This window comes from Plodia interpunctella, chromosome 8 (genome assembly GCF_027563975.2).
Source record: "Plodia interpunctella isolate USDA-ARS_2022_Savannah chromosome 8, ilPloInte3.2, whole genome shotgun sequence".
Lineage (NCBI taxonomy): Eukaryota > Metazoa > Arthropoda > Insecta > Lepidoptera > Pyralidae > Plodia > Plodia interpunctella.
The window spans coordinates 3,053,111-3,078,591 of record NC_071301.1 but is presented as its reverse complement, the minus strand read 5'-3'; the positions used below and the strand labels follow the sequence as shown (position 1 = coordinate 3,078,591).

Here is a 25,481-nt window from a genome sequence, read left to right as displayed (position 1 = left end):
AACTCCATAATGCTTTATATCGATATAAATCCTACTTAACTCATTCAGAAAAAAAAATGCAAGGACTTGAATGATTTTGATTATATATAGACTACTATTTGTTTCAGATGGAAAGAGACTGATCAAATTAATAAAATTATATACAATTCGGTGAAATTAACAAAATTATGTGAAATTCGTTAACATCCAATTGATGAATTTGTGTACAAGTTATAACGAACTTGTGCCATGACAATCCTTCAAAACATAAAAGGTAAATGGCATGTGTTAATATTTTTAATTAGTTTCCTAGGGGATTGAAGTAAAAGTAAAGGTTATCGCCATTATTATACTAACGCGTTATACTTACGTAGCGCGACAGGCTATGTAAAGTCCGTTTTTTTTTATTATCTATGTTTACATAAGAAATTACTTTCCAAGTAAATAAATGTCTTACTTTAGAATGCTTAATAAGTTTGATCTATCTTCAACAAACTTCAAAAATAAGTACTCTGAAGATACATACTAGGATTCGTAAGGGAAAACGGAGTGTAGAATCATCACTAAAAGTAAATTTAGTAAATTTGAGTAAGTTGATGTGCTGGTGACTGTATCAATTTACACTGGCAGAATAAATGTCGATTGCTGAGCCAAGAAAAGCGAGATATTCCTGACATTGACACTCGTCAAGTTAACACTTGACAGCTGACTAAAGAAATCACAAAACTGCTTTTCAATTTTGTTTTGTTTACACTGTTATTATTATAGCTGAAAATCCATCTAAGATAGCTATTATAATTAACAAAAAGGTAGCCGATGGTTTTATTTTAGTTATAAGGCCTACTAACATTTCAGTTGTTAGTTCAATTTTAATTTCAACAGATACTTGTTTTTTTTTTGCTTTTTCAGAACGTATAAAATACGTAAAAATGTCGAGGTTTCGTTTCGGAAGGCAACGAGAAGGTTATCGCCTTGTATCCAGTGATGACAGCGGTTTCTCCGATGCTCAGTTTGAGGAACCACCTCCAAAGATCCCTTGGAAAGCAATAAGCCTTGCTTCCTTCTTGTTTTTCATTGGAACTGTGTTACTTATAGCTGGTAGTCTAATAGTTACTGGACATATAGATACCAAATACTCTGACCGGTTATGGCCAATAATAGTGTTGGGCGCAATCATGTTTTTGCCTGGGGCTTACCACATAAGAATAGCATATTGTGCATATAAGCAATATCCTGGTTATAGTTATTCAGACATTCCTGAATTCGAATAGTTATGTACTTAATTTGTTTAGGTTACTAGTTTGTCATGAAAAGCTTTGCAAGCTTTTCATGACAAACTAGAGGGAGATGCATTTTTATACCATGGATTATTGCTATCTCTTTAGATGTGAGAAAGGGTATGCACCATTCACTATAGGACAAATTATCCATGTCTTGGTAGTGAGTATAGAAAATACTGAGGTCATGAAATATTCTTATATATTACTAGTGGCCTGTCCTAGTTTCACTAAGGTAAAACCATAATAAAAAATGTAGCCTATGTTACTTCTGAGGGTTTTGTCTGTGCCAAATTCTTCAAAATTGGTCCAGTAATATTTGATTTTATTTATTACAAACAAAAATAAGAATCTTTCCTCATATATAGGTATAATACATATATGAAGAAGTCCCTCTGTCAAGTCTGTCTGCATGAATGATAAACTCTGGAAGTACCGGAAGGGTTTTTGTACAGTTTTCACCAAGTGATTAACAATAGTGATTCCCAAGGAAGGTCTTATGGTTTTACCCAAGCAAATACCCAAATCTGGGAAACCCAAAACCCAAATCTGGGACAGACTAGTTTAAATATAGATATGAACCCTAGCTTTTCCTCGCAGCTTCGTCCCCGTGAATTTCTCTGCAAACGTGGAAGACATTTTCAAATAAAATTTCACCCCCATTAGTCATTTGGGGTGGATTTTTGAAAACAGCCTGTATTTGAACAGACATCTTTAACTACATGCATACCAAATTTCATCAAAATCGGTTTAGCCGTAAATTTGGCATGACATTTGACATGGCTTTACAGAAAATGGAATAATGATAAAGAAATGTTTCATCTAGATTACCTATACATATTGTTCAGATAAGTGATATTTTTATTAGAGAATTTGTCATTTATCAATCTCTTCACACTATAACTAAAGTAACATATCAACAAGCAATCTCTTACTTTTCCCAAGGACTATTTGCTGCAGTTATCTTGACTGGGCCCTTTCCTTATGTAAATATACTGCCACATTTTGTAAGGAATCCTGGTTGTAAATATTTAAACTTCTATTGAATGTTTTATCTTGTTAAAAGTAACCTGAAATTATTATGAAATGTTGTACATTCTCATTTTTAATATTAATAAAATATGTTAAAAAATATTGGTGTTTTTCTCTGCTGGTGTATTGGTGTTTGGTGGTGGGTGGTATAAGGCCTGTGGCTGTATTGAATTGAAGTTCAGCAATGGACAATAAACGCAGGAAGTCCACTTACAAGGTTTGTTTAGATAAAATATGTTTATGTACTTATATATATATGTATATAGATGTATAAGTACATAAAAATATTTGCTTTCCTCGTGAAATACACTCAGAGGAAATAGCAAGTATTTAAATAAAAGTAAAAGTTATTAGGCATAGTTTTAATGACAGTGATCATAATAATTTAATAATGATAAAGTAACTTTACAACTTGTAGAGATTTAAAGAAAATCGAAATGATTTTCGCTGATTAATTATACTTCATCCTATCTAAATTCATTGCACATTTATCTATTAGCCCGTTTGTTTTTCTTAGAATGTGAGCAACTAGTCTGAGGCAGAGGCACTGAGTGTCCCGTCGACTTTAAATGGTCAAACAGCTTATTTTTTGATGAAAAATCTGACTGACAAACTGCACATCGAAGATTCAGAGCAGTACTAGAGTCTTCTGTCTCACTTGTTTTGGTTCTCATGGGTTTTCTGTCCACCATTTTTTTGGGCTTAATATTTCTCTGCATTTTCGGCAAAGCTGGTCTATCTTTGGGCAACGCTGTGTCCCCTAATGCGTCATCAGTGGGTGTTGTACTTGAGACTTCATACAAATTCTCGGTGGAGGTTTGAGATTGAGATCCTTTTTTAAGATTTGCTTCCTTTTTCGCTTGTATTTGACTTTTGAGCATGTTGAATTTCTTAGCTTTCCTACTGCGGGATGGGCCTTCAATTTCATTGAAGCTCATCTCATCGTGACTGTCATTACCCTCACTTTCAGCCATTGGTATAAATGATTTCTTTTTGTTCTTCTTCTTCTTATGACTTTTTGGGAGGGCCTGAAATGGAAATAATATAACATTGTAAAAACTATAATTGAATTAATTATAATATATTTTTTAGAAAAAAGATTTTGACAAAAACAAAATTACACATGTTATTTTTAATACTCAAGGCAAGAAAACTGTTAGTTACCTGTATTTTGTCAGAGTCGTCACTAAGTGTTTCCCTGATATCATTGTCCTCAATTTCAGATGTTGAATTTCCTACAGGGTCTTTATCATCCTCTGTTTCTCCATTAACTTTACCACAATCATTAGACTCTTCAATCACTTCATCTTTTTCATCTTGGTCGGATATTGCAATACCATCATCCAGTGTCATGTTGGCAACATTCTCTTTGTGTTTCTTGCTATTCTCATGGTTCTCAAAGGACTTCACATTTTTGAACAGTTTGCTACATGCTGTACAATACAAATTCTTAATGGACTGTTTTGATTTTGTTGTTGACGATTTTGGTGTCACTTTTGATGCTTCACTTGCCTGAAATATATCAATGTCATTTGTCATCTTGGTATAAAAGACTCGTGAAAAAATTCAACACACACTGAAGCATAAATTAAAAAATAAACACAGATGGAGCCATAAAATTAAAAGGTGACAGTGAAAATTTCAATAATTGTGTAGGGAACTTAGTAATAAATCAATGTATTTTATTACTTTCAAACGTCATTCAGAAATAATTGTAACTGAGAAAATTATGATCAGTTTATAGTACATATACGAAAAAATAATCATGATAACATTTTCTACCTCTTCAGTCTTAGAACTCTCCTCATTACTACTTTCCATACCGCCTTCACTAATAGTGTCGTCATCAGATGATATACCAAACTCTTCGGCAAGCAAAGATTCAATTTCGCTAAGTTTCTTTTGGTAATCTTCACTCTGAAGAAATGAGCTCTCCCCTTCTTTTTTCTTCGCCTCTTCTATCTCTTTTTGTCTTTGGAGGATCCTCTCCCTCCTTATTTGCTCTGACTAAAAAATAGGAAAAAAACAAAATAAAAAGTTATTTTTCTTTTTTAAATATATGTTTAAATGTATATTTTGATGAAGTTTTCTAAGTTGTAAGTTTCATATGATGCACATTGCTCTATTCAAAACCAAACTACTTGCGCCTTTGTAATATAATAGCTTAGTCGCAATAATAATATTCATAATAAAAGTTTTCTTCACAAACCCAGGGATCCTCTAGGGAAATCTCGCGCTCTATAAATAAGTATATGCATGCATTTGGGCGTCAACGCCGTATAATTCTATACAAGTAATATTTACAAAATAGGAGCTATTTTTTTAATCCTACTAATATTATAATGGCGAAAGTTCGTGAGGATGTATGTGTGTATGTTAGGCAAAATCGAGTGGATGAATTGTTATGAAATTTGGTACATGGGTAGGATATAACTTGGAATGGGTACTTTTTATTCCAAAATTCCCACGTGAGCGAAGGCTCCGGGGCGCAACAAATACTTTATATTAAAAAAAGGGGTTACATTTGTGAAAAATGTATGACATTGTATGGACATGTGCCCTAAGAGAGAATAATTACCTTTTTCTTATTCTCTTCAGCTTTTTCCTGCAACAACTTGGTATGCTCAATGACTCTCTTATCCTTCCTACGAACGAAGCTCACAAGTCTCCTGATCTCTTCATTGCGCTCCTTGCGTGCCTTCTGCCGTAACTTGTTATTCTCTTTCTCCATCAATTTGATGACTCTACGGTTGTCGCCCTGCTGAATTTCATACTGATCTAACCAGACATAACCTGAAAGAATATTGTAAAAACTGTACTATAACAATATCAATAAGGAACCTCTTGGCATGTATAGGACCAGATATATATCATCAAAATACAGAAACTGAGGCTTGATAGAGTACATTAATATATCTTTGCATGGTCAGTTCTTCTCAATTCTTCAAGGTTGTAATGCTGTAACTGTTAGCCCTGGATCAGCATAAAAAAATTATAAAAATAAACCTACAAAATTTTGAAGAACTGTGATTTTACAACTGACTGACTTCTTGTCATTAGCCCTTTTTGGGAATGGTATAGTTGTCTATCAGCTGAAAAGGCTATGTGTTTATTTGAGGGCTGAACCAGACTACAGTAAAGGGAACAATATAGATTAAAGAATATTCAGAACAAGGCAGACTTACTTTTATTTGTAGAGAAAGACATCCAGTAAGCATAGAATTCATGCACATCTTCATAAGGAGTAGTGGAGTTGCCAAATTTAGGTATTTTAGAGACATCCTCAGGATCATCGAGAAAATCTGTCTCTTCTGCTGCCAGTTTAGAGAATACCTGTACATAAAAAATATTAATTTCATAATAATTAGGTGATAGAGTAACTGCTTTCTGAAAAATGAACTTAACAGTTTTATCAGTATTCAGTATTATATATAAAAATGATAAATTAAAATAATATATTCAATGTCCATTGATACCATAAATTAAAAAAAATGAGAAAGTGTGTCTGTTCTACGAAGGTACTTTCCAAATGGAGCAATTCATTAAAGTGAGGTTTTGTGTGAAGATATTTCAATGGTGAAGAGTGACTTAGGCCATTTTTTGGCAATAGCCATTAAACAACTCCATTAATATTGAGTTTGGATGTGAGTTAGGATGTTTTGTATAAAAACAGATTATATCCTGGAATAGCACATAGGGTACTATTTATCCCAGAATTGCCATGTGGGTGAGGCCCTATTTCTATAGATAAATACATAAGTTATAGACATTATTTATTTAGATATAGAGACAGAAGATAAAATGATTAATTTGAATGTTTTCCATATACTTACTTCAGTGTATACTCCGTAGAAGCCTTGGGAATCATCACCAAAGCCCTTGTAGCAGGAAGGACTGAAGTATGGATAAACATCAAGACTGTCATCATTGTAAGAGCTGCCAGCACCTCTCAACAATTGCTCTCTATGGTTGTCATACCTAGATAAGTATTTTAACATGTAAATATCATGTATATATTTTAAAAATAAAATTGTTTATTTTTACAAAAATTTTAGAATAGTCCTGCTCTCTAATATCAATAATATAGAATATCTGGGTTAGGGTAGTGTGCATATATTTGCACACCCTTTCCGACACTCTGACCAATATCTGCACAGAACTCTAAATATGGTAATGTAAGTAAAACTTCATGTGAAAAAGGAATATTATGTAGTGTTAGATTTTCAATAAATTACTAATATAAGATGTAAACCTTTTACGAAATGTGTACATACCAAGCTCTCTCCTGCGGATCTGAAAGGACTTCATACGCGTTCTGTACTAGCTGAAATTGTTCTTTAGCCTCCTGCAGGTTATCCAAATTTTTGTCCGGATGCCATTGCAAGGCCAATTTTCGGTACGCCTTTTTTATCTCAGAGGGAGTCGCCTCTTTGGTTAAACACAATACTTCGTAGTGACACTTCATTTTAAAACATAATATCTTATATCTTATTACACTTTTTTCACGAGATATTTCATTTAGTTATTCACAGTCGTATGCTATGTGGAAAGTAAGCAGGAAAAAATCTTAATTGAAAGCACATTTCCCGCGAAACGCCAGCACAATATTTATAATAAATTTAATGCTAATTAGAAAGGAACTTCAAGTAACAACATTGTTAGCAACAGAAAAACAGACTGTATCGATCTATTATGAAGATTACAGAGAAAAAGACAGGTACATTCGTCCACCATGCTGTTCTTGTTTTTTTTTTTCATTATTGCTTGACATGCCTGACAGTTTCTGTGCAGTGTTTACATATATAAACTAAAATTATTTCTAAGATAATCAAATCAAAAATAGGCCAAAAATACTCAACTCTACAGAAATAGTTGTTAAGTGCTAAGCATGTGAGAAGCTAATCAATAAAACTTATTATTCATCTGTTTTTTTTATGTGAATGTGGATTAAATGACATCAAAAATAATAACTTCTAGAAAGTAGAAGTTTTTTTTTTATAATGGTAATATCAGAATAAAATGTCAAGAGATATTTTTTTAAATGACGATATGAGAGGCAAAGGTAACAAAATTTAACGTAATAGTAAATCTAAAGAACGTTAAAATTATACAGTAATATTGCCATAACGTTCGTATAAATCCTTAACGAAAGATTATTGATGGATTCTAGTTGATAGAAAACTTTGTCAAATTTATTTTCTAAGTAAATGTGTTTCGAAGTAAAATTTTTGTAATAAATCTAGATAGCTTTAATACTGACGTGCAAATGACAACTTTGTTAAAACATAAACGATATTTCAGTATTTCACGATATTTTTATATCATGATATTTTTCTTGTTATAACTTTAAGTTTAATCATTATAAATAAAAGTAACAATCGACGTTTTTACTGAATTTATCTAGGCGAACTGAAAGTTTTCATAAGTCACTCAACTGCTAAGGTAAATAGGTAGTTAGGGGAATGAAACTGTATTATTTATAAAAATTCTTTAAGTCTTTTAGAAATTTCAAACAATAAGATTGTTAAGAAATGTGATTATATTATTCAAAGTACTTACCTAGGTAGTGGTAGGATTTATGAAAGGAATCTTCTACTTATGAACTAGGTACCTTATACCTACTCACAAACTATACGCGAGTAGGTATAGGTACCGTACCTATTTTCGGAAATTCCTACGGGAACGAGGACCCGTGGGAATTTCGAAAATTCTTTGCACCACTAAATTCCCTGAGGAAACCTATTTACTATGTCAGCTTCAAGCGTCCATTATAGTCACGGCTGTGCGTTATACTTAACATAGGTATACTTATTGAGTGAGTACTAAATGTTACTGTAACTGATTTTTATTTTCAGAATATGCAAGCGTTGAATATACAACCACAATTAATACAGAAAAGTAGCTCAACAGAGTAAGTATTCCATCCTTTGCCGCCCTCTACATTCTACCCGCGTATGTGTCGGTGATAAACGCCGGTGCAAACTGACTGCGTTACGCGAGCGCCTGCGCATTTCTTGTAAGGAATTGTGGCTGGCTGCTTGGACGCGTGTTTTATAAATTATAGTTCCACACAAAAAATGTACGCGCACGTCAGTCGATGTGCATCGGCCTTATAATCTAATAACTGCATGATAAAGCATGATGGGACAGCATTTCTTCGCAAATGGTAGTAGTTTGCAGCTTTTTGAGAGAAATTTATTAAGTAGCATAAAATTTGAAAACGTGAAAACTTGAAGACGTTTACCTATAAGTAAATGCCAAAATTTTGAATAACAGCTTTCAATTTTATGATGGTGAATGGTTCTCATGTTATTTCATTTTCTTACAGAGAGGGAGGCAGAAACAGAAGATGTTCTCAATATGAAGCACTCATGAGAAAGTTCTCAGAGGCTCATAAAGAAGAATGCAAGTTAGTTTATTTTTTATTTTATGAGTATCTTTCAAATTGTATGTTACACATGTCACACGCGTTTCTCGACTGAACTTTCCGTCGGCGTAAGACAAAAGAGCTTTGAAAGTCATGTTTATAGATTAACGTCCCGCCTACTCAAAGCATGGTGCTCCGTGCTACTTCTTACCTGCTAGAGATAGGTAATAATTTTCTGTTTACCCATCCCAACAGACCATTTAAAAATGGTCTGTGCCCATCCCGTAACTGCGGCCACTGCAACAGTTGCCGCTAATGCAAGTAAGATAGGTCGAGCGTGCGAACTACACTGCTACAGAGCTTAGCAAATTAAAAATTCCTTCTTCAATTTAGGATGATATATATCACTTATTGACGTTACAAATTTACTTTATGCTAAGTCTACTGCCGACTTCTAAATCGCAGGTGAAGAATAAGCGGCGCAACATACTTCACCGCAGTCTTTTCTCTATAAAATTTACTTACAGTAAGTCATCTAGTAAACTATCGGACTAAATTTTTTTTTTATCTGTAAAGGTCAATATCAGTGGACATCCCAAAAGTACAGCGTGGTGTCAAGAAGTTCCCGACAGGATCACAGTATGTGGGCAACTGGGACGTTCTTGGAATGAGCGGGAAAGGGACTTACACGTTTCCTAATGGTAAGTCAAAGTTTGGGATTTAAAATTTGAATTTTCGGCTTCGGTTGATTTTAAGACCGGACGCCTGCCCGACTTCTATCCCCTTAGAATGTGCCACGAAAATGCTGTGATCAGCTGTCAAGGCTTTTGGTTAACTCTTTTTTTGTATGAATTTGTAATGAAACTGGTGTCAGATATTTTCAAGTCGCCGAAAGACTGACATAATGTCGAAGATTAAAACAAAATTCCAGGTGTTATATATGAAGGAGAATTCAATGACGGGATGTTCGATGGAGAAGGGGAGCTGCAGTATCCTGGTGGAGAAGTCTTGAAGACCAAGTTTAGTAACGGGGTCATGATGGAACGCTCACTCATATTTGCTGACGGCTTGTATTACACTGACGGTGATTTCGAGTACTGCAAGATGCCTGATAGAAGGTAAGTATTTTCTTTCGTAGGACTCTTTTTTCTGCTCTAATTTAATAATGGCTTTTGGATTCTGAAAATTGTATTAAAATATATATTTCGTCCTACCTACCTAGGTACTTATATGCCAGAAAAGTATAACTTCTAGGATTTTATTCGCAAAGGTCAAAAGGTTGTTATTGTTTCCATTATCAAAGAGCCACAATCAACATTACGAGGGTAATTAAAACACGTGCCCAAAAGTAAACTAATTGCCAGGAGTCCGAACATTTCGAATGCGAAATGAGATTAAAATCCGAGGTATGTGTTGTGTAGGCAGCTCAACGTTTGTGATGATCTCCAGAGAAACTATTTTTTAAACTTTTCATTTGACATGGAAAATTTTATGCTTGTGTTTATGTGAATATACCCGATGTATATATTTTTTCGTGTATTATATTTAGTAAAAAAAAAGGGTTTACTTGCTATAGGTACTACTTGCTACGGAATTTCGTAAGTTTCTTCAGTTTATATGCACATTGGTTATACATGAACTAAGACTCTTGATGAACTTAATTGATGGAAGAAAAATGGGCGTCATAATTACCAGCAGGTGTCATAGATAAACCTCGTTATTAATTTAAAAAAATAGCTTTAAGTATTTTAAGTAAAAACTATTTATTGCCATTGACTGAAAGTTCTTTTTATGTATAACAGGGAAAGTATATTTTTAAATTCAGGACGCAGCTGGTAAATTAATAAATTCTTGCCAAGACTCAAATCATCAGCTTTTTTTTTGTGTGCCCTAAAATTAATTAGTCTGTCAATATTTATTAAAATACTGAACGAATTATTAATAAAAAACATCCACGTAATTATATTAATTCGAGTTGTTATGAAAGCCTAAATGCAGAGAATGAATATTTTTATTTAAAAAAAAAAAAACGGTGATAATATTAAATGTCGTAGATACACAATAGAATACGATGAAGGCTTGAATCCAGCCGACGAGTCGTACCAGACGGCTGAGCAGCCTCCCAAGGAAATTCCGCCCGGGTACTATGACTGCGGCGATGGCTTCTTCAACGCAGAGACTAAAATGGTCTACAGATACGATGATATCACTGCCATTTTGAGGTACGTACTGTTCTATTTCAAACTATATATATATACACTATATTTTTATTATGTTGTGCTTTAAAAGAGGCAACAGCATCGATGATATCAACACATTTTTTTTAAAATTATCAGTGTCATACTTTCATGTGTCTACAATTAAGACAGTATTCTTATAAAGGTATATTTTTTAATTCCTATTCCGCATTGTGGTCGCGTGGAAACTCAACTTCAACATGATCGTACACAGGTCACCGTATGAGCGAGAACGAAAATGGATGGTGGACAACTGTCGCATGAACCCGTGCAAAGAAATGGGTCCACGTCCAGACCTCTACGAGGATTGGGTCGAGCCTGAAGAGGAGCTGGAGAAGATGCCTCTCCCCGCGTGCATGTCTGTGGGCACGAGACACCTGTTCATGTCGTCGCAGCTGGCCTTCGTGCCGCCAGACATCGAGCGTTCGAGCCGCACGGTGAGCATGTTCGACTACAACAAGTGGCTACAATCACAACGCTACAAGTCGTCGGCAACTCTCTCTCGATCTAGGACTACTTTGTCCACGTTATTCAAAGAAGATTTATTTATTTAAGCTTTTTTTATTAGGTAAGTACCTAATTTAATTTTACTATAGATTTATTTGGAGTTATTTCGGATTTGACTTTTGAGTCTTTTGGATTACGAGTACTTACTGAGTTTCGCTTTTTCTAATTTTTCAAAATAATCTTATGATTATTTTACACGTACTTATTTAAACTGGTTTTAAATATACTTATTTGTATCGTTCCTGTAACTTCTTTACTTGAATTGTTTGGTTAGAATATTTGTTAAACCTTTACAAGAAATTCTTATAGCATTTTCATAATTTTTGCACTGATCTTTCAATAATATTTTCATATACATTAGTATGTTTAAATGTAAATGTTTTTTTATATTTTTTTTAATTACTGGACTTCTGTTTATACTAAGTATTTATAAGTTATTTATAGTTTTAAAGTTTTAATACAACAATTTAGTCTCTATTATAGAATCTTGAATTGTCAATTGTTATTGTGGTGAAATATTGATAAGGGATATCTGCCTATTTTAGCAATCTTTAAAAAGTACTCCTACCTAATATATTTATATTTTTTTGTTTTCATTTGCAGACATGACACTTCTATGTTGAAGGCAGTAAGGTCGTACTCATATTTCTTTATACTTTTAACAGGGTTTCTTAATTTACTATTTCACACAGCTTGTTCGCCGAATCAGCAATTTATTTTGAGTAAAGATTGAACTTGATTTAATCGAAAATAAAACTATTTTAAACGATGACAATGGACATTTTTTTTCAACTATAATGAGCAAAATTTAAAGATCTTTTATCTTCAGGTAAAGTGGAACTTTTGCGACATTGGGGCTATAGCTGTCTTCTTCAAACCTGGCTAACTCACATTCGGGAGGCAGAAAATTTCTTTTCTCAATTGGTTAACTCAATTAGTTTAAGGTGGAAGATATCCCTCTTCAATAAATTTATTTCTAGTTTAATATTAAGTAGTTTACCTTGATTTTAGTTAAATGTTTAATCAACTTAATTATTAAAACTATTATTAAATATTAGATTCCATTAAATTATAACAAATAAAATTTTCTTTCTTTTATCGATTTTTCGGCTTGTAAGCATGTCCATCTTAGTGCAGCCTCACTGTTTCGTCGGCATCGTCGCGCTACGCTCTGTCGACGATTCAATGCAGTATTATATGCCACCGCACTGTAGTGCATTAATTTCAAACCAATGTAATTCCGGCTCCACACTATCGCGGACCAGTTCGCCAAACTTTGACGGATTCATCTTTCCTGGTTTTTTATTGGTATAAATGCAACTCTAACTCTCCAACTCCTACAAAATAGGCAGTTTTCGGCATCTTGAGTTCAGCGACAATGTAGGGCTTTCATAAAAGCAGCAACACTTCGCACGACGTACCGATGAGACAGTCCTCTTATTTATTCATTTATCAGCGTATATATATATATCTTATATATATATATATATATCTTCACTGCTGGACAACAAGGACGAATGTTTAAAAACAGTAAAGTTAAAAATGTAAATGAAATTCATCAAAAATTATAAAAATACAGGAATATAAATTTATTATTTTAGGACTTTCCCAGCAGCTATAGGGACTGGTCCTCGACGCCCTAAGCTGTTTTTGCACAATTATCTTCCGTAATGAATGCAAAGCTGTGTGCCAACCGTCACGCATGAGACTGTGGCTACAAAACATGGATTTAAACCTAAGCTGAATTGACTTTGCTTGCTAGCAATATTTACAAATCTGGTACTTTGCATGTTTGTAGAACATTAGTACTTACATATCCTGTCGGCTTCCCAGGGTAAGCAAAAGCAAAAATGAGAACCATTAGTCCGAAATGATTATTCTCTGCATATAGCTTTTTGTTAATGTTCTCAAGTTTTCCATGCGTAAATTGAAATCAAGTATATATAAAATAATGTTATCTTGTACCCGTGATATATGTCTCAGTGATAACAAGATTCTACCAAATTTTTATGAATAGGTAACGGGTATTATTACTTGTTTCCTAAGTAATTAGACAAATTACGAATGACGTGGCCGTACTAGTGTAAAAGACACGCCCGGTTGTTTCTATCTTTATGCTTGTCACGGATATTGGTGATATAATCTTGGATTAAAATTGGATCTGTGATAGCAGGAGTTCGTTTTGGTAGACCCTCCTGTACTGTGCTTATTCTACGACAATCAAAATGTAATTATACTTGATAGCTCTGTTACAACTCACGGTACAAGTATAATTAAATTTTGATTGTCGTGTTGCAACCATGCAAATTGATCAGGGCTACGTTTTATTTCCGATGGTGTATTGACTTATTGTTCTTTCGATTGACCAATGTAATTGTAGGTAAAGTGAAGGGCGTGATTCAATAATTATCGGTTGGATATAAATCACGATTGATCATTTCTGTGCTGCGATTACTATAAAAAAAAAGAAAAGAGTTTAGGTATTCCAACCATCAATTAATGGAAACTAAAATATACCGTAGGTAACGATTTTGGCGCTTAATTATTTATTATTTATAGATTATTTAACTAATAATACAGATTAAATAGAAATTGTTTATTTAAAACGTGAACAACCTGAATACATATCTTGTAAAAAGTATCAAATGATATGCAATAAATCAATATTTTCATTTTTTAATCATTAAAAATGTCAAAGAACCGTAAAAATTGTGTATAAAACTTGTAAATTATATTTTAATTTTTGTTATTCTTTCACCTTTTTCTTCAGTTTCCTCTTCGTAATCAGTATTTTTGAATAGTTTGGTTATATGTTGAATTTCCCTTGATGGTTGGAATTTAAGGTGACGCCATGGAGTTTCGTCAGAGTCGTCCAATGCATCTTGCCAATGATGTACTACATCCTGGAATTTTCAATGTTATGTACTGACAGCGTCACAAACCCGCCTGCAGCTTGGGTCCTGTGGGAACTCCGGGATTCTGGGGTACATCTTTCCTAATTAATATATTAAGACAGTACATCAAATCGGACCATTACAAACAAAAAAAGTCTTCAGATTTGTGATTTGAGAAAATATAGCGATAAAAACAAGGTAAAAAAAACTGCATGAAATAAAAAAATATGATTTATTAAAATTAAGATACATTAAAGATACGGTACTCAACTACAAATCAAATTAGTCAGAATTCAACCAAATTATATGATCTTGTCAGAAATAGATTTTGCAATATTTTTTCGACGAGGCAAAGGTAAAACTTTCCTAAAACCTCGTAGAATTTTGAGGAGAGAATTTAATTGAAAGGTGCCATTGTATTGTATTACATTCGTAATATTACTCCTAAATCCCAATATAAATATAACTTACGCGAATATCAGACGGGAAGTTTAAAAAAAAAAACTTAGTGTTAGTGAGAGATGAGACCTACCACGACGACCCACTATTAAACAATTTTGAAGAGAAAAACGTAAATAAAAAAGCATATTAAAATAAATATCAATTAAAAGGACAAAATATATTAATAAAATCTTTGTACAATTATAACTAAATAACAATTAACTATAAAAATTAAAACAAACTTAAAAACGATATATATGGATTAGTCAAGTATAATAATTTTAAGGCATATTCACACACACCAGTGAGGTCTTCATTTCCGGCACCGCCTAACCACCGTGATAGGCAATCATTCAAAAAATTCAAAATTGACATCGTGCACATTTACAAGTTTTGTCCGAAGGCCCACAGAGAACTTGAACCACCTTATGGGAATTGAAGAATTGACATATTCTAGTAGATACTGAACACGTGCCGACGTTGCATTTCACTAATCATGTATGAATCGGCCTTTAGGTTATTTTAGGAATTTATTATGCATGTCATATATATTTCCTGACACTTTAAGTCACACATACTTTATTATATATACTTTAAGTCCACCCATTACTATATTTATGAAAATAAAATTGTATTGATTAATAGCTGTAACTGCATATTCAGGTCCTCTATTAAATAAACTATGATATAAACTTAAATTAAAAAAATATAAAGCAATTCAAATGTTCAAAATTTCTTGGATGTTTGGGCCATGGATTGGCCACGCGACCGTCTCACGCGCAATAACCACCTGCTATAATCGGACCAGCTTACCTCACTGTCAGTGTGAAGGCTTTCCTCGGAATCTGGTTCTGCAAACATGTACATGCAGGCCCTGGAGACGGCTGCGGGGAGGGGGGGTTCCACCGCTTCAATTTCGGGTTCGATCCAATCTTCGTACAAGTCTGTCCGGGGCCCTGTCTGTTCCGTCGGAGCGGTGCGGCAGTTCTCTATAATCCACCTTTGCTCATGCGCTGATGGGGATCTGTTAACAATTGTCAAGTTGCCAATATATCTTGGGATTTCAAGATTCGCCTCAAAAGTAAAAATGGATCTCATCCTTGCATTTTCTCGGTTACATTCGGGGTTGTGACGCCGCGAAGCCCGGGGTCAGTATGTAAGTGCCTATTTAGTCTTGTCAATAATTATAAAATATAGGTAATTAATGGACCCATTGGACCAAATTTTTGGAACGCTTTGAGCATCAACACCATATTTATAAATTGAGTGAGATTTTTTTCAATGACAACAAGATACTAGGTAACATCCCTTCTAAATTTTTCAAAGAATTGACTTGAAATTTTTAAAGGAAATGAGATTCATTATTCATTCTGTGATAGTTTCATTTCATTCAAGTACAGATTCTATATTTGTATGTACAATTTATTGTCAAATAAAAAACAAGAAATGTGAACTTTTCCAATATCCAATAAAGGCAACGATACACCGAGAGCGGAGGCAATCGCCGTCAATTAGAGCCGTTCTGCAGTTTGACGTTCCATTAATTAAACCCTCAGTGAAAACGTTATAATTGTCTCTTTGAAACACAAGATTTTTATTACAAATGCTTTGCTCCGCAGAATTATGCTTCGTCATATAATTTCAATGGCCTTTTAATTTGTTAAGTTTATTTATAAAAGGACCCGTTTATACCACGACGAAAATTTATAAAGAAAAAAGTATAGTTTCATAAGTATTGATCATAGGCCTTTTTTATGGATATCAGACGAATATTAGTCATTAAACGCGTCAATATTATTTATTATATTTTGATTTCTGTAACACTATTGCGCAGTGACAAAGTAGCAAATAGCAGAACATAGAAACAACAAGTGAGCAATTAGACTTTGATTTGAATCTGGGACCTTTCGGTTCATAGCAGTAGGTGGCGTCTAACCACCAACTAACCGTTGGCAAAAGTCATGAAAATCAATGTTGCGTAAAATAAAACTAACCTTATTATGGCACTGAGATCATCTACTTTGTATATAACTTTGGTAATAGGGTCGTAGAAGCCGTCTCCGGTGTCATAGTAGCCCGGCGGTATGTCTCTGGGAGGTTGCTCCGGTGTCACGTTGCATAGGTCCACTGGTTTCAGTCCTTTCTCATATTCTATGGTGTATCTGTAATATCAGGAAGATATTTTCTAAAGAACAGATATTAATATACAATATTAATCATTACGTTTAATAAAAAGGAGTCGCCCCTGTCGCTTCTGCGAGGATAACATAAATTATCCCCGACTACATTGGGACACCTACCATAACCTAACTTTGATTTTCAGAAATCCCGTTTCGGCCCAATAGTACATCATACGAGTGCTATTCCAGGTTACACGCAGCAGGTTTGATAGAGTGATTAAATAGGAAGGCATAAATGAGTGATATGAATATAATAATATTGCACCCGTGCCAAACCGGGGTAGATCGCTAGTATAACATAAACCTGAGTATAGCTATAAAAGTAATAGACCACTGCAGAGAACGATCGAGTGAAAATTTCCTGTATTACGTTCAATTACAGCGAGGCGCGGGCGAAAGTATAGGCTTGATTTATCACTACATGGTGAATCAAATCCGTAGAAATATCGATGAATTTCAATCTTTCTTTACGGAAAGACTTTATACAATTCTGGCAGGGATACGCAGAAAAAAGACGTTTAAAAAAGGTTTTTAAAAGGTTGGTCTTTCGTTCATTCATTATTTTAATTTTGTGCAAAAAAGTGTGTCATTTCAAGTCATTACGAAAAACATCTACGAGTAGATTAATCTCAGATCAATAGATTAATTAGTACGTGAATTGACATATTTTTATCTTTCATAAATACATCAATTTTATCGTTATGAAATGTTTCTCAAACATTTTCAAGTTATTTTACTTTTCCCAAAAAATCTTATTTAAAATAAATACAAACAAATGAAACAAAACCGCAATGTGATTAGTGAAAAACGTTTCTCCCACAGATAAGAAAGATGACGGAGAGCTCAAATCCTGGGGAAATAAACAAACCGACAAGAAACGCGATTAGCAAGACAAAAACATGGCCGCGATGTTTTGGGTTACAATTCATTCTTAGGGTTGCCACTTGTAAAATGTTTGTCTTTCGTGTTCAGTATAAATAAAGTTTATAGGGGAAATTACTAGTAATATCATGCAAATAGGTATTACTTTATTACGACATAATATTTCCGCAATTATTTATTTTAAGGGCATCGTAAAATGTAAAGTTTATACCGTGAAAGGTTTTTGGTATTGTTTTTTAGAGTTATCAGTACAATAAAGCTTGAGGATCATTTTGGTCATCCACCCCGAGACGAGAGAAAGTTGTTTATATGCCAACTAAGCAGGCACAACAGAATACTCAACTCTGGGTGCTCTAAGGAAGAACCTTGAAAACCCTCAGAGAGAGAGAGAGAGAGAGAGAGAAAACCTCCAAATCCTCCTTCATCAGAGCGTATTTTCGGTCGCATTAGCGCGCCTAAAAGTCATCCAGTTGCATACATTACTGTTGTGCAGGTCGCCCTTACAGATTTAAAATAATACTAAGAGCTTCTTTTAGGATTGTCAACTTTAGTCTTCAGGTTATGAGCGGGTTACGATTAAATTTACACCCAAGTCTCTCGCATAAATCTTCAGACTTTCAACAAGAAAAGGACATTTATGCGCCACGGGAGGGGTAAATATATATTTTTTTTATATCGTACAGAGATTTCCAGAAAATTTATATGGGCAAATGTAAAATTCAGTGAGCCAAAATTCATGTGCATTTGAGACGCTTAGCAACCAACATCAACTGGATTTTAACCTAATTTTGATTCATTTCTGGAATGGTCGGACTCGGTGCAATTAGTTATTTTTAGGAATACGATTACTTATTAAAATATAAATTGAATTATAATTAAACTTATAATTGTATTCATGCAAATAAACTTTGGTTGGTTGAAGAGAAAACCTTACCTTCTGTCTGGCATCTGGCAATACATCCAGTCATTTTCAGTATACTCCAAGCCGTCATCAAACATGAGCGTTCGCTCCACAACAGTTCCATGATCGAAATTAGCTGATAGTATTTCTCCTGAGGGGTATATCAGGTCACCTTCTCCGTGGAACATGCCATCATCGAACCCTCCTTGATAAATTACACCTGGAATGGAAAGGTCATTAGGTCTTATGATGTTACTCATAGGTGACCAGACTACTTGCTGCAACTCGACAAAATAACTTCCAATGAAAAGTGAACTTTAAAGCCCTCCGTGTAGACATATTTTACATTGATAGACGAAAGCTGTTGCTGATTTGTTGTATGTTTAGCCGGCTACACAGTGGTTACCATTATCACCAAACTGATGCCTACGCGATTGAACGTACATTACATTGTACATTAAACATTATTTTGTCAGGTGGATACAAAATCCAATACCACACATCAGAAACCAAACGGTTTTGTAAAGAACATTTGAACTTGAAGCATAAATCATGGAAAACATTTGAAGCCCAAATTCAACAATATGAGATTACTGAAGAAAGGATGCAATAAAGTAGATTTACCGTTTGGAAACGTGTAAGTGCCTACACCGCTCATGCCCAGTACATCCCACGTGCCATCGTATTGAGAGCCTGTGGGGAACTCCTTGACCCGGCGAACCACCTTCGGTATGTCCACTGTCATAGACCTGTAATATTTTTTATTTTATTTTTATTCAACTATGTTACAAAAACTAGTTATAGACTATTTGTATGTATCCAGGCTGTCACAAAAATAAGTACCTTTAATACGAAGTTTCAAGTTAATGAACACAAAAGTAGTCATCACTGTGATCATCAGTAGCGTTCACTGTGACGAATACGAAAACTTCCTTACAAGCCATTTTTGGAATTTTTTGACACGACACAGAATATGGCACAATGTCAATAGTCATATCACAAAATACGAATATGTACAAGATATATTCGTATAGTGGAAAAGGAAGAAGTGCTTTTAGGAAATGACTGTTGTTATTAAACAGAGACATGTTTTGGTAGTCTCAGTGGAGTTTTAAACCATCCTTTGTATGATTATAAACATAGGTGCCTGTGGCTTTTGAAGTTACAGGGGTGTTGGAAAACCGACGTTCCTTATGATATCTGTCGCAAAGGATATGCATAGCCGTTCAGAGGGGAAATGCGGCGAGTGTTATGGGTACTTTTGAGCCGAGTACAATACGGGGTGGCCTTTTTAGATTAATTTATATATATTTTGGCGAAGCAGGTTGTGGATTGTATACTATTTTATAATGACGAAGCATGTTGCGGATTAAATAACTATTATTAACTAATATATATAGAAGTATTGACTGTGGTAAAAATAGATGCTTTGTTATTCATAGTAAAGGCGGCATATATTTTACTGATTATGCGAGATCGAACGGTACTACATTACGTTATTATTTGATATTTTATAGCCCATTTATTATTTGATATACGGCGCTAAGCCCTAATATCCTATTTTGGTAAGTGAAAGTTATTAAACCTATATTTATTGGTAAAGAGCCAAAGGCGTTATACCTATTTTATTCCAGAAAGGATCCACTTTCTAATATTTAATCTGATGCATTCTTGCCAAGGAAAAATCCTATTTTATAGTATTCTGGTTACAATGTGAAGAATTTAACTATAATAGGACCAGTATCATACAAGTGTGAAAGCCGTGATTGTCAAATAAATGTGTATATGTACTAGAAACTGATTATATATTTGTTTTGACTACGAATTATTCATGGTTTTTATACGGATGCGCTAATTCATAATTTTGTACATTGTCATTATAATAATAAAGTAGAATTTTCTGCTTTTATTTATTTCTTATTTTATTTAGTACACAAATATATAGGATTGGTTTATATACTCGTATGTATAATGAATATTGGTAACTGCAAAGTGCGAAGCAGTACTAGAAAATGATAAGTAGGAATATTTCCAAAGATCTCTTTAATGGGCTTTGGAGTGAAAAAAAAAATCCCCAACATACTTGCATTCTTCTTTGTGGTTCTCGGAAAACTTCCTCATGAGGTTTTCATATAGTGACTTATCCGACACAGAGGGCCGTCTGGAAAAAAGAGAATATAAATTAATATTAATATATAAGATAATATAAATTAATATTAATAGGAAGTTCTATTCTCGCTCTCGTCCGACTATTATTATGACTGGACATTATTGACATTATTATAGCTGGTAATTTGTTTATTTTGGAAATATGTCATACAAAGGAAAAAATAAACTTTATCTTCTTAAAATAAAATATATATTTAAGTAATTATTCAAATTACTATTTTTGATATACATGTCGACAAGTCTCTCTCTCATCTGAGCATTTTCTCGGTTATTTCCTCAGCCGTTGAGCATCGGAGCCCAGGGTCCGCTTTCCTACTTTTGCGTCTCTACTTCGCACGGTCGTCGGCATCCCTAGGTCGTAGGCACGCACATCATCCTTGACGACATCAAGCATTTCTTGGGTTTGCCCCTTCAGCCAGGACCAGGCGGGAGCGGCATAGCCCGACGTTTGTAGATTACTTATTATTACTTTGTTTGTTTGTTTGTAGATTACTTATTATTTTTTGTAGATTACTTATTATTGTTTGTAGATTACTTATTATTGTTTGTAGATTACTTATTATTGTTTGTAGATTACTTATTATTATTTGTAGTTTACATATTATTGTTTGTAGATTACTTATTATTGTTTGTAGATTACTTATGATTACTAATTATTATTTGTAGATTACTACTTAATTTGCCGGTCTACGCAAGACGTGGCACTATACTTGTCGAAAAGTAATTTCGTTTTATGAGGCCAAACAGCACGTAACTAATATTCTTTTATATATTATATTTCCTTTAGCTATAATTACTATAAATAGTAGCTATTGTTTTTGTATAGGCTCTTTGTTGTAATTTTTAAAGCTGTAAAAGTTTGCCTCATGCGTAGGTACATCTTCAGTTATATAACACGGCCATAGACTATGTACACGGTTCTTACAGTCATTTTGGAGAGGTGAGGGGCGGGTGGATCGCATCTGATACTTTTTAAAAAGTATAGTCGGAAAAGGGAAATGTTGCCTGATGCAACCCGTGGTCGTTGGAATGATATCGTTTTATACAATATAAAATTTAATAATAATATGAAATGCACACAGCAAGTTTGTCATCTGCGTTTCTGGGAGAGAAACGCAGATAAATATCTGTGATCCGAAATATTCGTTATTGAATTTCGCTGGGAATTAAAAGTACCTCCGTACCTCCAGATAGCGGACGGACGGGCGTAGTGACCACTACACCGCGGAGGTCGTCATGAATTTGTATGACACGTCAAGAGCCAGTAGGGATATTGTCAATTAAAGTCTAAAGGCTTGCGATTTCCTTCAACATCAAACTTGTCGGTCAACTGCGAGTCTTATTATAAACTGTGATTATACTATGTCATATTCATGACAGACTACCCATAAAATTGTGTAACTTACTTTACACTCTCTCTCTTGTCTTTCAGTTTTGACATATTGGGATAGTTGCCAGACCTATAAATAAAATTAGTTGGTTAAATGCGAATTAATAACGGTATAAGACTACGAATATACTATCCTAATCTATACTGTTATTATAAAGAGGTAAGCGTTTGTGAGTTTGTGACTTTGTGAGTTTGTATGTTTGAGGCGGGTATCTATGTGAATGTTTATTACTTTCTTACGCAAAATCTACTGAACGGATTGTTATGAAATGTGGTACACAGATAGAATATAACCTGAAATAACACACAGGGTTACAATTGCTTTTAATGCCGAAATTCCCACGTGAACGAAGTCTCGGGGCCAGCTAGTTATAAAGACCATATGTCTGAATACTTTCTTTCCTTCAAACATAATTATCCTTGCGATAAAGACGTTTAAAATCTTTTTGGCGAAACACAATTGTCCTGTTCATATCACAGAATAGATTCTGTGTCAGATTCTGATAGATGTGATATCAGCACGTTTGTCTTCGTGACCTAGCCATCCAAAAATTGGGCAATTACTCTTGTTCAAATATTCCATTGTAAACTTAAGGATTAAGTTAAAAATTAAGTGAACCAGTGTTTGTCAGATTTCTGTAACACTGTTTTTAGAATTATAATAGTTAATTCAACAACACACCAACCTGTCCAAGTTACTTGCAGATTCACCCCTACTATCATGACAGAGATCCGTGCATGGCAACTTTAACATACAGTAGACATTAGACAGTACCAACTAACAAACTGCCTCTTCTCACTGACATTAATTTAAGATTTAACATACAGTAGACATTAGACAGTACCAACTAACAAACTGCCTCTTCTCACTGACATTAATTTAAGATTTAACATACAGTAGACATTAGACAGTACCAACTAACAAACTGCCTCTTCTCACTGACATTAATTTAAGATTTAACATACAGTAGACATTAGACAGTACCAACTAACAAACTGCCTCTTCTCACTGACATTAATTTACAATTAAGAGTCTAGGCTCTCTAGGTTTTTGTGTCACACAACGTCAGGTGTCGCCAAGGGCTTGGGAACTGGGATGGGGTGATGGTATAATAAGAGAAACGAAAGAAGATCAAGGGAAATCCGTAGGTGAAACGTCCGCCATTGTGCGCTCAGGTTTAGTATTCCCTACCATTCGCACGGTCACGGTCATACGGTTCACTACATGCATTATTTATAATGAAACAGTGAAATTTCACATCAATAGGACGGACAGACGGACAAAACTTTTATTGCACTTAAACGGCAGTTCCGGCCTTTTATTAAGAATAAGTTAATTTTATGTAAGTCAGGTTTTCTTGGTATAATAGACAATTATTTGCTTCTTCCTCTCAATAATTTCAAATATATCTTTAGTAAAGGCTTCTTCAGACGAGAGACTTTCGTCCAGACTACAACATAAACTCAAGTCTCTAAACCATCTCGATATCGTTTTGTATTGCATTTCATCAATGGATTTGAATGGGAACTAAAGCATAGCATAGCTCATCAGGGTAGGATTTAGAGAATGGGCCCTACTTGAGACGTGTGGAGAACAGGACCACATCATAATCGTGGATATGGATCATATGCGTCGAGTAAGGGAGTAGAAATTCTTGACAGCTAAGCGGCATCAATAACATTTCCAAAGAAGTCGCGCAGGTCGTAAAATCACAGCCGAATCTTCCCAAATTTAATATTTGTATTTTAACCTGATCCGGGCTTTGCGGCGTCACAGCCCTGAATGAAACAGGGGATACGCGAAGAGGTGAATAGTTGCTGTCTCATTTACTAATTTTTACTATGGGTGCCTCTCTTTTGTCAGTAGTTTGTAGCTTTCTGAGAAATTACAAATAAACAAAATTTGACGTGAAAACGTGTTTAGTTTCTGAATAAATGATAGAATTCGAATTTGTGTATTAGATCCCTGGGTATTAGCCCCGCCTGCCCTCCCCTAAATCCGGCCCTGGAGCTCGCCTCTGCAGCGTCTCTTATACGTTTATTGTCATCGTTAACTTTAATGTTACCGACAACAATTTCTAAGGCATAGTTTAACCTGGTCGCACATGTTATTGAATATTAAAACTGAATATTAATTCCTGGTTTCATAACCTACATCAAAGTATACTGAAGAAAGTACCTAATCAATGCGATTGTTTGTGTGTGTGTGTGCCACTAAATGGGCATATCTTGTTTCCTGGTTCTCTACCGACAATCAGGTTGCGAGCACAATCGACCCGAACGCCCTGGTAAAAGATGAGATCGCTCTTTTCGGAGCATCGAAATTCTGCCATATAGAGGGGACCCGTAGAAAATAATGGCCTTTTTATATATGATGAAATTTAGCATGGAGATAGGAGTTTCAGGAGTAAAATAGTTACCTACCTACCGCGGACGTATCGATTGCTTGTTTATACAAAATACTTACTTTTGTGGATTCTCCAACGAGTCCGGAGTGATTGGTGTTCTATTATACTTAGTATTGTTCTATTGCAGGTCCTTATAGTAAATATGCTAAAAAAATATACATTATCTTCGCAAAAAATAATAAAAAATGATGGATATGTCAATTAATACATCAAAGAACAATATTTTTCAATTTTAAATTTATTTTTAAAGTAGGTTGTATGGTTTTTAATATTTTTTTCCCATAAACACTTAACCTATTTTTTAAGCCCCGACCATATAAGCAGTGGAGTCTGTGTATCTGTATGTCTGTTCGTGGCATTATAGAAGCCAAACGGCTGAACCAATTTTGATCTTGTTTTCTGATCTGATTTCATCTATATAAGAGAGCTGTCGTGCATGTTTTGGTTGTCTAGAGTTTTGGTATTTATTTATATACAAAATATACACTAATATCTCTATCCTCGATTTAAGATTACATAATACTGAGTTCGAAAGAAGATTATTTAATTATTTATTATGAAGATAGGTACGTAAACATACCTACATGGCAGTTTCATTAAATAGGAACCCATGATATGCGACCGGGATATCTACATAGCAATATATGCAGATGTGAGATACATTTAGCGGTCAAAAAGGCTCGAGCCTTTTAGCCCTAAATTTAAAGTTGCGAGTCTTTTTTAAAGGCGGACTCACAATTGTAGCGGTCGAAAAGGCTCGAGCCTTTTAGCCCTATTAAAAGCTTGCGAGTCTTTTTTAAAGGCGGACTCACGAAAC

The 25,481-nt window shown here is 34.4% G+C and overlaps 3 protein-coding genes across 6 annotated transcripts; 1 reads left to right on the top strand and 2 right to left on the bottom strand.

The window, feature by feature from the left end:
- Positions 1-2,635: 2,635 nt before the first annotated feature.
- Positions 2,636-7,063, bottom strand: LOC128671973 (uncharacterized protein). The gene is made up of 7 exons (XM_053748829.1): positions 6,563-7,063; positions 6,122-6,266; positions 5,474-5,621; positions 4,867-5,081; positions 4,071-4,295; positions 3,453-3,800; positions 2,636-3,316 (listed from the first exon to the last, which is right to left on the bottom strand). Exons 1-7 carry the CDS (start codon positions 6,751-6,753, stop codon positions 2,777-2,779), a joined length of 1,812 nt encoding a protein of 603 aa, XP_053604804.1. The 5' UTR covers positions 6,754-7,063; the 3' UTR covers positions 2,636-2,776.
- LOC128671974 (MORN repeat-containing protein 5-like) lies at positions 6,173-12,855 on the top strand. Of its 3 annotated transcripts, XM_053748832.2 has the most exons (8): positions 7,527-7,730; positions 8,144-8,199; positions 8,617-8,697; positions 9,232-9,356; positions 9,587-9,773; positions 10,710-10,877; positions 11,107-11,329; positions 12,229-12,854. In XM_053748832.2, exons 2-8 carry the CDS (start codon positions 8,147-8,149, stop codon positions 12,283-12,285), a joined length of 894 nt encoding a protein of 297 aa, XP_053604807.1. In that variant the 5' UTR covers positions 7,527-7,730; positions 8,144-8,146; the 3' UTR covers positions 12,286-12,854. The 3 variants fall into 3 exon arrangements, with proteins under 3 accessions (XP_053604806.1, XP_053604807.1, XP_053604805.1); XM_053748831.2 differs by lacking the exon at positions 7,527-7,730 and adding an exon at positions 6,173-6,286 and having other exon boundaries at positions 11,107-12,855; XM_053748830.2 differs by having other exon boundaries at positions 11,107-12,855.
- A 1,125-nt stretch (positions 12,856-13,980) lies between these two features.
- On the bottom strand, positions 13,981-24,876 carry LOC128672059 (MORN repeat-containing protein 5-like). Of its 2 annotated transcripts, XM_053748955.2 has the most exons (9): positions 24,724-24,876; positions 22,943-23,001; positions 22,273-22,326; positions 20,781-20,858; positions 19,322-19,446; positions 18,731-18,917; positions 16,729-16,896; positions 15,548-15,758; positions 13,981-14,302 (listed from the first exon to the last, which is right to left on the bottom strand). In XM_053748955.2, exons 3-9 carry the CDS (start codon positions 22,305-22,307, stop codon positions 14,129-14,131), a joined length of 978 nt encoding a protein of 325 aa, XP_053604930.1. In that variant the 5' UTR covers positions 22,308-22,326; positions 22,943-23,001; positions 24,724-24,876; the 3' UTR covers positions 13,981-14,128. The 2 variants fall into 2 exon arrangements, with proteins under 2 accessions (XP_053604930.1, XP_053604929.1); XM_053748954.1 differs by lacking the exon at positions 22,943-23,001.
- Between the last annotated feature and the right edge of the window lie 605 nt (positions 24,877-25,481).